The sequence below is a fragment of the Macrobrachium nipponense genome, chromosome 6, assembly GCF_015104395.2.
Source record: "Macrobrachium nipponense isolate FS-2020 chromosome 6, ASM1510439v2, whole genome shotgun sequence".
Classification (NCBI taxonomy): domain Eukaryota; kingdom Metazoa; phylum Arthropoda; class Malacostraca; order Decapoda; family Palaemonidae; genus Macrobrachium; species Macrobrachium nipponense.
Window position 1 is genome coordinate 43,217,519 of NC_061108.1, and position 12,532 is coordinate 43,230,050.

A 12,532-nucleotide genomic window follows, 5' to 3' on the forward strand; every position below is an offset into this window, starting at 1 on the left:
AATAATAATAATAATAATCATGCAGTACATGAGGCATGAGACATTTTTAAGCGGTCACAGACAGATCACATGTTTGTTCCTGATGTGAAGCCTTTACTAACAAACGCCTTTAATGCGAGATTCAAATATAGCCCTCTTGGGTGTCTGAGGAATGGAATACAAGGCGTACTTGGAGATATCCAAAGACTAGAGGGTTTAGTTGGAGGGGTTTGGGAAGAAAACATTTATTCTACCTTTAGTAGGTGTAGGAAGGGCAGCACGTGAAGAATGATGAAGTAGGAGAAAAGCAGCACTTGAAGAAACTCCAGAAGAAAAGATAAGATGTAACAAATCTCGCATGCTTGATCGACCAAAACAAAGCTAGCTGCAGTACAATTTAAATCAGGAGTTTCTTGCACAGAAAGAGAGGTTGTTCTAAGATCATGATGATCCAAGGATGAGTAGTAGGCTACTAGGATCTATGACATGTTGGAAAAGACTCAGGAGCTTCTACCTTGATGTCTGGGAGAGCAAAAATCCAATTTATGACTGCCTCAGGAAAGAAAAAGTGGTCGTTTACATGAGGTTGCTATTATCAGGAGAGGCACTTCAGAAGATAATTTCTTGGGTAGGGAAATAACTTCCAAATGAAAACTAAGAAGCCTGAAAAACGCAGTATTGTTTGTATTGTGGCTCAAGAGTCAATTTTTAAGGGCAAATGAAAAAGAGATTTATTATAAATTAAAGTCAGCATTTATGTGATAAGGGGTTTAATCTACTTTGCTCATTTGCAATAATGCTTGTTAATTTTAATATACGGAATATAACTTACAGATGTGTAGAAATTTTTTTTTGGACCTATGATAGCAATGGGATGGGTTATCATCTTTGGTCAAGGAGAGACAAGGGCAGGTAGAACAATCACCATCTTTGTCTCACTACCCGTATTTTGCCATTACTACAACCTGAATAATAACTTTCCAGGGTGAGATGATTCTATATTATACTAATGGTCAAGTCATTCCACCATGCAGGTAAGCCTTAGAGAAAGTGGAAAAGAGCACAACAAAGCCATATGTAAGACAGGTTTGTTACTGCCATACCAGCTTAAATTGGACGCTACATTTCTGAATTTATTATTACAAAAATAGTAATTTTTTCTAAAATATAGGCAGTCCCTGGGTTACGACGGGGGTTCCGTTCTTGAGACGCGTCGTAAGCTGAAAATCGTCATAAGCCGGAACATCGTCAAAAATCCTAAGAAAACCTTACTTTTAATGCTTTGGGTGCATTGAAAACTATGTAAACTGCATTCTTATTGCATTTTTCATCAAAAAAACCATTAAATATTGATTATTTTGCATTTTTGGTGCCATATTTCATCTGCCAGATCAGCGTTTGTAGGCGTCGTAAGTCTGGAACATGCGTCGTAACCCTGGAAATAATTTCTGATGAATATACAGTAGTACCTCGAGATACGGAATTAATCCGTTCCGAGGCGGCCTTCGTATCATGAGTTTTTCGTATCTTGGACCACATTTTATATGTAAAATGGCTAATCTGTTCCAAGCCCTCCAAAAACACCCCAGTAAATTATATTTCCAGGCCTAAAACACATGTTCTAGGGTTACCTTTAGCATATGTCCCTTAGCAATAAGCCTAGCCTATGTTAGTGGTTGCTACTGTAGCCTAGTCTATGATTCTGAAATCTAAACCTAAGAGCTAAAAGCTTAGAATATGCCAATAAAATGTATAAATAATCAGTATGTACTCATTTCTAATAATTATTAATTAATCATTAACTATAATACACAAACAAACAAAAAAAAACTTTCCAATCGATTGTTTACATTCAACTCTTACCCATCTTATGAGTACCAAACGAACGCCAAGCAATCATTTTTCCTAGCACACAGTAAGCCATAAATTTTCATTAGTATCTCTCTTCAACTAATGAAACTACCAAACAGTATAATAACCATTCATTTCTATTCTTTATTCTATTATTACCCAATGGAGATATGTACCGAGTTAGTGACAGCTATAATGAAGCATACGTATATGTAACGTGATGTTAAAACAGAAGAAGAATTCTAAAAAATACGTATTTGTTGGCATTCTGATTTATTTTATATTTTATGATATCTAATTCACAATTTTTTTACTAAATGTATTGCATGTACTCATCTCAAATAATTATTAAGTAACCATTAACTATAATAAATAAACAAAAAAAAAGCTTCCAAACTTCTGTTTACATCCAGCACTTACGAGTATCGAATGATCGCCAAGCAATCACTTTACACAGCAAGCCATAAATTTTCATTATCTCTCTTCAACTACTGAAACTACCAAACAGTATAATAACCATTCATTTCTATTCTTTATTCTATCTTTATCTAATGCTTTTTTTTTTATTAAATGTATTGCATGAATAAGTTTTTCAATTTACAGCATCCTTTTACCAATAGAATACTTAAAGCACAAGGGGTAGATGCTGACCAATAGGAGAGCAGGACCTTATGGGGTGACTAGCATCAGGAACCAATGGGAGAGCGGGAGGATGGTGGCGAGTTTACTCAGTTGGCGGCGCGGGAGTTTTAAAATATTTCTCGGTGGTCCGGGCGAATCTCGGGACTTTACAGCAACAACCTTTCACATCTTGAAAACTTTTCGCATGTAGAGCTGTAAAATTTTTCGTATTTGCTTTCGTATCTCGAGTTTTTTGTAAGTTGAGCCTTTCGTATGTCGAGGTACCACTGTAAGCCGAGACCGTCATAACCCGGGGACTGCCTGTATAGGGGAAATAATTTTTTACAAACCAATATTTCATGCATATAGTTAATCAGTAATCTGACATCATTAGGGCCAGTAGTGGTTATGTTAGAAATAGGTGAAATAAAGTTTTGTATATATTGGCATGTTGTGAAAGTTCTATTTTGTATAAGAGACTTACCCAGTAATTATATAGCTAAGAGCTTTCTAACTACGGCAGCCTAACAATTAAAAATTTACGCAGTGTTAGTTCTGGTTACAGTGTGGTTAGAATGCCCCGCCCTCTACCGGGGAGTATATGTAGGTAACAACCTGGCAGAGAGCTGCAATTCGTTTTCTGCCGGCTCCCGGTTAACATCGGTGGTTTTAGGCAGCCTTTTTCCCAACGGATTGTGTTGATGAGTTTGTAGTTTTCTGTGAAGTACTCTGAGTTGTTTTTTGCATTAGCACATTTTCAGTGTCAGATTCTAGCACAGCTAGTGTTAGGTTTTTGTAGATGGTTGTAAGACCAGGTTAACAATATCCTGTTAAGATTCACATACCAGATGTAGTAAGTGTAGAGGCCAAGAGCGCAAGAAAGAGCTTTCTTGTGCTGAATGTCGTTATTGGGATGACAAGAAATGGAAAATATTTAGGTTCCATCAGGATAAAATGGATAAGGATAGAAAGAGGAAAGCACCTGTTAGTGCAGAAAATAGATCTAGTTTAGAGAATGTTCATGCTGCTGAATTGGTAGAAGATAGCATGATTGTTTCACCTGTAATTCCTGTTGATTCTCCAATCATTTCTCCTCCTGCTCCTGTGCCACTAATTCCTATTCCAGGTTCGATCCCGATCCCAACTCCATGACTAACCTTGAATCAGAATTCGATAAGTTCAAAATTTTAGGAAGCGCAGTGATGGAACTTGGTGCTTTTGTTAAGGCCTTGATGGAATGAGGCAATCAAAGTGTTAGTGAAGTGCATTGTGATTGTGTAGAGGAGGTGGCTGACTGGCCTGCCGATGCTCCTAGACAAAGGTCACTGTCCCGCTCTCCCGCACCGAGGAGAAGACATACTAGAGGTCGAAGGGAGGCCGGTGGGGTTTGCCCATGGGCAGTCGCCCCCTCAGTCGAACCTGCTGGTGACTCCCAGGTGTCGACAGAGCACTGCTGGAAAGGCATTTCATTTGGTGTACATGATCTGTCATCAGAATTGGACAGCTCGACTACCAGCAAGAGTCATCGCAGACAATTTCAAGACATGTCACGCCCTCTCAAGAGGCAGTCGAAGGATGGAGATAAGTCTCCTGAAGAAGAAAGAGAGCGTCTTTAGTCCTCAACCTTCATGCAGCTATGCAGTATCACCACCTGCTTAATTAGCTCCCCGGTCCCAATCCACTTGGGATAGTCCTGAATCCTTCCCAGGTAAGGAGCGACTGTAAATTTTGGCCAAGCATTGTATGGATTCTTCGGAGGGAGTTTCGTCGGTCTCTAGATCCAAACCTATCCTGGATTTACCTTGGACTCCTGGTTGTGATTCCCCAGTTACAATGCAAAGCTCATGTTCAACTGAATGACCGACATCAGTTACGAGGCGCCTGCCATCCCTGCTGTCAGTCATATTCTTCAGCTTTGGATCCTTCGCTTGCTCCCCTGAAATGACAACTAGATGACATCATGTCTTTGTTGCAGAAAGCTCCTACACTTATGCAAGCAGAAGAAACGGGGTTATCACCTATCTCTTCAGACAAGGAAGAGGAGCAACAGGACTCAAATCCTTCGTCTGCCTATTTGACATTGTTGAAATACTTTCTGGACAACTTCCCGGATTTTTTCTCGCCTGCAACCCCAGCATCACGGGCTTCGACTTTCCTTATGAGGAAACCTGCTTCAGAAAGCTTGTCACTACCCAAGTTGGTACAGTAATACCTTGAGATTCCAGTATGATTCATTCCTGGACTGAGCTCATGAGTCAATTTGCTTGTATCTCAATTAAATTTTCCCCATATAAAATAACTGACAAAAATTTGATCCATTCTGCACACACACAAAATATAATAAATGATTACTGTGTTATAAAGTAAAATGTGGTTTTATTATGAGTTCTTACCTTCGAGACAGATGATAATGGCTAACAGTGGTGTGTACTCTGCACATAATCGCATGCCAACTCACTCATGCAGACGCCACATTCATGTTTCTCAATAATTTCATGCTTAATCTCCATCGTCATCATGCGTTTTTTCTTCTCGCTGCCAACCTTACTACTCGCTTTCTTATGACCCATCACTTATTACAAAGAATATTCACAGTACAGTGAAAATCACGTAAATAGCACAAACACAACACGGGAGATGCTCGGGAGATGTGTACTGAAGTCAATGACTAGTGAACTGAACGAGTGGAGCAGGCTTAGAGCACTCCCAAGTGCTCAGCCATCTAGCGTTATTATCTGTAAGTGTGCTTGTATCTCAATGCAAAATTTTGCTCGGAGGCTGCCTTGTATCTCAGAATGCTCGTATGTTGGAGCGCTCTTATGTCGAGGTATACTACTATACTCTCTTCATCAACAAAGAAAGTCTCGAGAGACGTGGACTCCTGGCTAGCATTAAAGAGAGAGATGGGTAAAGCTTCTTTTGCAGCACCTCCAGCCAAGTTGATTATGAAGAGTCACCTTTATTATGACACCGGAGAATCTCCTTCCCTGGGAACATATACCTCCTCCCAGGGAGATTTCTCTGGCCTCATCAACTCTGCTAGGTGATCGGCCTATGCTCTCGTCAGCAGAAGGGGATCACCTTACTAAGAGTATTTTTAAGGTTAATATTAGAAGTCTATAGCTTCTTAGACTGGACAATTGAGGCATTAGCCAGGAAGGTGGAAGATGGCCCGACGATGACGGAAGACATCGCAACGGACTTGCTAGGGGTGCGGACAAGGCCATTAAGAGACGGTTCAGTGGAATTAGCATCTCTTGTCTCGTTTTGCATCTTGAAGAAGAGGGATTTGTGGTACTCCTTTACTACTAAAGGGGTAACTGCGACACAGAAGTCGGCCTTGCTTTTTGTCCCATTGGACAAGTACCTTTTCCTGGAAGAGTTAGTACATCAAATTTTGTCTTCTCTTCAGAAGAAATCTACCAATGATCTGTTGGAATCGTTGAAGCGTGCTAAGGAGCGTCAAGTTAACACCAATAGGTCTTTCTCCCCACTTCAAAACCAAGAATTTCTTGGAGCAAAACAGAGGACAACAAAGACCCCGTACTAACCTACATCCTCCAACCAGGTCTATCAAGAAAATGACTTATAAGACAGCAAATAAGATGTGAGGAGCGTGTCCTTCACGTGCCTGTAGGGGCCAGGTTGGGCCTTTTTTGGAGGGAGTGGAGTTTGAGAGGAGTAGAACCTTGGGTAGTCAAGGTTTTACAGCAGGAGTATGTCATTCCCTTTAACGAAGGCCCACCTTTAGTCAGTTCGCCGATAACATTACCGGCCTACTCAGTGAAATCAGAAAAGTTTGCGGCTTTTTTTCAAGAGGTAGAGTCACTGCTTCGCAAGAGAGCAGTAGAAGTAGTGAAAGATAAAGAAGCAGAAAGGTTCTACAATAGACTCTTCATAGTCCCCAAAACATCAGGGGGCTGGAGACCAGTTGTAGATGTGAGCACTTGAATCAGTTGGTTCTCAAAACTAGATTCCACATGGAGACCAATCAGTTGATTATGTCCTCCATACATCAAAGGGACTGGATGGTGTCCCTGGACATGAAGGATGCGTATTTCCATGTCCCTATTCATCTGGATTCCAGAAAGTTTCTATGGTTTGTTTTTCAAGTTAAGGTTCTCCAATTTCGGGCACTATGCTTTGGTGTGTCGACTGCACTGCAGGTCTTTAATCACATTCTGGCTCCACTTGCGAAGTGGCTTCATTTGTTAGGAGTGAACATCTCTCTTTTTCTGGATGACTGACTGCTCAGAGCTCAGTCGAAGGACAAGTGCTTAGAAGATCTCTTTACAACTCTCCTACTGATAAAGAAACTAGGAATTGTGATGAACATACAGAAATCTCAGATCATTCCCAGTCAACGGATTCTGTATTTGGGAATGATTCTAGATGCTCAGAATTTTTTAGTTCCCCCCCCCCCCCCCCCCCCCCCCCCCCCCCCCCCCCCCCCCCAAACGGATGATAACCTCATATCTCCTTTGTGTCAGACGCTTTCTGTCCCTTCAGGAATGCTTGGCGGATCAATGGATGAGCCTCGTAGGAACACTAGCCTCAGTCGAAAAGTTTGTGAAACTAGGCAGATGCCACATGAGGTCATTTCAGTTTTTCTCAAAGCAAATTGGAGCAGAAAACTGCTGAAGACTTTTGTGTCCCCAACAACGGCAGAAATCAAGAAGGACATTCTTTGGTGGTCGTCAGAAGAAAGACTTCAAGAAGGGAAGTCTCTTCTTCCGTTGAACCCAGACCTAGACATGTATTCCGATGCCTCAAACCTAGGTTGGGAGCTCATCAGGGGAACAAGGAAGTATCGGGAACTTGGACGGAGGATTCAGAAGTGCACACATCAGTGTAAAGGAATTAAGAGCAATGTTTCTAGGTCTGCAAGCTTTTTCTCCACTAGTGAGAGGGAAAACGGTAACTGTAGATTACAACAATTCAGCGGCTCTTTCATATGTCAAGAAACCATGGGGATTCCATTCCTTTTCACTTTTTCAAGTGGCTCAGGAACTGCTTCTGTGGGCAGACAATAATCAAGTGTCGTTGCTGACTTGCTTCATTCAAGGGAAAATTAATGTTTGAGCGGACGGGTTGAGCTGACAGAATCAGGTCTTCCCAACAGAATGGACCTTGGATCAAAGAGTATGTGAGGACCTTTGGAAACTATGGTTTTGTCCTTTAGTAGACCTCTTTGCAACATCAAAGAAACACAGGCTTCCAAGGTCCTGTTCACTGGTCTCGGACCCTCTCACTTGGAAGATGGATGTGATGCTGCAAGATTGGACAGGTCTGGACGTCTATGCCTTTCCACCTTTCGGAATGATGCGGGAGGTCCTAAACAAATTAGTCTCACCAGAATGTAACAATGACTCTTGTGGCCCCCTTTTGGCCAGGGAAAGTGTGGTTCCCAGATTTGATATTGAGATCAATCGACTTCCCCAGGATATTACTTCAAAAACAGTGTCTTCTCAGACAACCCCACTTTCAGAAGTTTCATCTAGGATTGTCCGCACTGGCTCTGTCAGGACAGACTGTTGAGCACCTCATCAGATTGAAAGATTTTTTGAAAGCAGCTTCAAAGGCTATCTCCCAATGCAGACACCCTTCACCTGACAAATTATTTCATAATATAAGCGGTCAACCTTCAGAGAGTGGTGTAACAGAACAAAAGTGTCCTCTTCTTAAACCACTATAGGTCACATTGCGGACTTCCTTCTTTACTTGTGAAAATCTAGGAAGTTTTTGACATCTACAATCAAAGGCGATAGAGCTATGCTTCATTCAGTCTAAGCATAGAGCACTGGATGTGTCTTCAAACCAAGATTTAAGTGTCATTATTAAACCTATGGACGTCACAAAACAAATAAGATATGATAACATTTCGTGGAATTTAGACGTGGTATTTAAGAGGATTTCAGGACTACCTTTTGACCCGATCCAGGCATTCTCTCTCAGGGACCTAACAAGGAAAACTATATTCTTAGTGGCTCTAGCCACAGCAAAGTGGGTTAGCGAAATTCGAGCATTAGATAAAAGTTTCGGATTATCACAGGGAGACGCAGTATGTTCCTTCCCTTTGGGTTTTCTGGCAAATAATGAGGACATATCGAATCCGTGGCCACAAGCATTCACTATTAAGAATTTGAAGGATATTCTCGGACCTAAGGAAGAAAAAAGGTGGTTATGTCCAGTCAGGGCCTTAAAATATTACCTACAAAGAACAGATAAGGTTAGAGGGTCTTCGGATCTCTTTGGTGTTCGGTCAGGAATCCGTCTTGCCCGCTGTCCAAGAATGCATTATCATTTTTCCTGAGAGATGTGATTTCAGAAGCACATGCTAAAATTCAAGAAGACAATTTGGTCTCTTTGAAAGTCAAAGTTCATGAAGTGAGAGCGGTGATGATGTCCCTCGCATTTAGACATAACATATCATTGAACAAGATTTTGCAAGCAACATTCTGGAAGTGTAAATCAGTATTTGCCTCACACTACCTTAAGGATGTGGAAACTGTATTCGAGAACTTTATACTTTAGGACCGATCACAGCTTTGAATAAGGTTTGATGTTTGTTGGGAAGTCTGGAGGTGCATTTGTGCCTACCAGTTCCTTTTTAATGGTTGGGTTGTGACAGTTTTTTATGATTATGGTATGGTGTAATGTGGTGTTTTATTGGATTCTGGTCTTCACCCAGGGCAAGGGCAACCTTATTTAGCTTTGAGAGACATGGTTGTACTTCCTGACTCCAAAGCTCCCACTTATGTAGCGGCGACTCGGGTAGACAGCCACATACTCTACGGGTCAAGTGGAGCACTGACCAGAGGCAGTAATTATCTGCAGTGCTCACTTGCCAGGTAAGGAAAAACAAGCATATTATTTTATATTGGCTTTTTTTTCATTTTCATTACACTGTATGTAATGTATATTGAGATAGAGTTTGTTCATGGTTCCCACCCCCTATTAAATGTGTAATCAGCTATATAATTACTGGGTAATTCCCATATACAAAAATGATATTTTTATAATAAAATAAGGTTTTGTATATACATACTTACCCAGTAATTATAGGATCAGAGCCCACCCACCTCCCCTTGCATGGACTTTAGAGGGGAAAACGAATTGAAGCTCTCTGCCAGGTTGTTACCTACATACACTCCCCGGTAGTGGGCAGGACATTCTAACCACACCGTAACCGGAACTAGCACTAGCGTAAATTTTCAGTCGTTAGGCTGCCATAGGTAGAGAGCTCTTAGCTATATAATTACTGGGTAAGTACACAAAACTTTCACCAGTAATGCTTCACTTATGAAGCAGTTATTCATCCTCTTTTGTCAGCTGATGACTCCTCAACCCCTATAGAAACATCAATGTATGTACAGCTAGTAGAACAGAAGAAAATGCTTATGTATTAATCTAAAAATAGAGTAATTTTATTTTTATTACTGATTTTAGTGCATTTTATCAACCAACAGCTAAAAGTGTTATCAACATAGTTGTACAGCTGTTGATCTGGCTATTTACCATCATGTATCTTTTGTTTTTACAGTACTGCAATATCTTTTGTTTATACCTCAGACACATTTTTTATGTAAATTTGTAAGAATTTGGAAGAAAATGTTTTTAAAACGGTTATAATTTGTTAGTATTGATTTTTGCTCCATTTTAGCAAGCAACAACTAAGAGTTTTTCATTATCTTGGTTGTATGTCATCTGATCTTACTGTTTACAGCTTTTAAAAGAAGTGTTTGTTTTGCTATTGATTTCAGGTGCATTTTAGACTGATCTCACTTCTGTCATTGATGTAGTGGAGACATTCTATTGTGCACTAGTTAGAAATCAGAAGAAAATGCTTTTTAAAGTTATTTTAAGTTATTGATTTAAGAACATTTTCATAACCAACAATTAGGAATTATTTCTTTTTCTTTTATTTCCATTGCTGTCAGTCAGCTGATCTCACTGTTGGCTGGTATCAAGCTATCAAGAATATGTGTACATCACTGTCACCATGTAGCCTAAACTACTTCATCAAAACTTGATCTACTGTAGTTTGGAACTTTTTCCATCCTTTGTTGTTTTTCTTTTACACATCTGTTTCTTTGAATTGTTGATAACAAAGAAACTTAGTACAGTAATGTATCTTTCTGTTTCTTTATCACAAGGAGTTATAGAGTAAATACAGGCATTCCCCTGTTATCAGTGGGGGTTCTGTTCTGATTGCTTGATGATAAATGAAAATTGCCAATAACTGAAAATTGATGCTTATTGCCACTGATAACCAGATTTTGGTGTCAATGACCAGTTAATGGTTTCTCTGTTAGGTATGTATCCACAACAGTATTCTATTATCAGTGCTGATAACTGGAAATTGACACATCTCAGCACAGAAAATCACCTATTTTTGGCACAATAACCGAGGCCCCAATAACCGGGGGGCTGACTGTATTGTATAATTCTCATAAGTTTCTCGCAGAAACACAACTGTCAGTGTTTTGTAGAGAAGTTCAGCCTTATCTTAATAAGACAGTGTGTAATATTTGCACTTTACATGAGGAACCATGGCACTGATAAAAGTGAGTAGGTTATAATAAATGAAAACAAGTGGGAATGGTTTACTTGCATTTCCAATGTTACCAAAAGTTTTTGTGTGATGACCTTTGACGTTTAAAATTACGCAAGCTAAAATTTGTGGCAAATTAGTAATCGAACTGAATTAGTAATTAAGTAACTGTACGTAATTCCTCCACCCCTGACCACCTTCTGATAGTCAAAGGCATATGACATGAAAGAAAAAAGCTGGTTGACAGCTGAGACGTCAAAGAACTTGTGAAAGAAATTGGCATTCTTATTTCTCCTTAGGAGGTTGTCAGGAACAATAGGCTTAAGTTATAGGTTTTTGTATGAAAATGGATGTTATTTTATGTTTAGATATAGGCTTCCTGTATGAGCACAATACGTACTGTTATATTGTTATTCAGTCGCACAAGTCATTGGTTGCAATTTTTTTATTAATTGTGGTACTGTTAGATTGCTGTTCAACCAAGTTGTTCTTCACTCTGCTGCAGTGATCTCAGATTTGGGCTAGAAAACCTTCCCTAAGTATTTTGTCATTCTTGCTGTGTGGTTCACTTCTTTCACCTAAATTAGAAGATAAGTTAATGAAAATTTATTGTCTAAAGATAGTCTTCAAAGGATGAAATTTCAGTCCATTTTCAATTTATAGTTGAAGTTTTTATAAGTTTCACTAAAAAGAAAATGTGCACTTTAGTCTGAAGTAGATAGTAAAGTGTGTGGTTAGGCAGAGAAATTATTTACATTATTTTAGGTATTAAGTCATAAATTAATATTAATAAGCATGTGTAATTTTTTTTACAGATAAATATTACATTACTGCAAGCATCAGTTGTTGAAGAAGTAATATCCTTCTCTGCTCTCGATAACATCAGAGACTTAACTTGTGTTTCGCTCTTTTCTGTTTGCCTGGATAATGTCAGTCTGCAGTTTTATTCAGGTCATCAGTCAAAAAAATCTGTCCAGATGTATATGAGAAATCCACATGATCCTGTAATGCAAAAGAAGGTAAGATTGAAAATTCATTTGACCATGCTGCTTTATCTTTTAGTTATTAGTTAATAGATATATATTTGATATTTTTGTTTTCTTTTGTTTTTATCTGCTAAGTTTTATTGTACTTTTCCGGTTTAGTTCACAATCTCCAACTTAAATTGGTAGATATGGTGGTCTTTGCAGAGCAAATCAAAAGCAAGGCATACGGTTGACATCCTAGCAGAGCCTGTATATGTTGAAACCTCAGAACGACAGCAAGAAGAGAATATGGTGTCTGTAGATGTCAACAAGATGCATGTGCAGCTACGCCGTCTCAAGAATGAAAGTGTCCTTTTGAAAGATGCCAGTATAACTGCAATACCAAACCATAGATCCAAGGTACTGTATATTTATTTGTATGTTTATGTACGTATCTAATCCAAGTTATTGATTTTGTTTTTGTTTCACTGTTCTTCTTGTTGCTGTGTTGTTGTCTTCCTTTTCCCATATAGACATTGTAATCCATAAGAAATAGTGTAAC

The 12,532-nt window shown here is 39.4% G+C and overlaps 1 protein-coding gene across 1 annotated transcript in view; it reads left to right on the forward strand.

Annotated features, from left to right (window-relative positions):
• LOC135216294 (bridge-like lipid transfer protein family member 1) overlaps window positions 1-12,532 on the forward strand; it is a 661,298-nt gene that overhangs the window by 348,540 nt on the left and 300,226 nt on the right. The window contains exons 10-11 of the mRNA XM_064251460.1: window positions 11,821-12,024; window positions 12,196-12,390. Of these exons, the coding sequence (XP_064107530.1) occupies window positions 11,821-12,024; window positions 12,196-12,390 (399 nt within the window). The remainder of the gene's footprint in view (window positions 1-11,820; window positions 12,025-12,195; window positions 12,391-12,532) is intronic.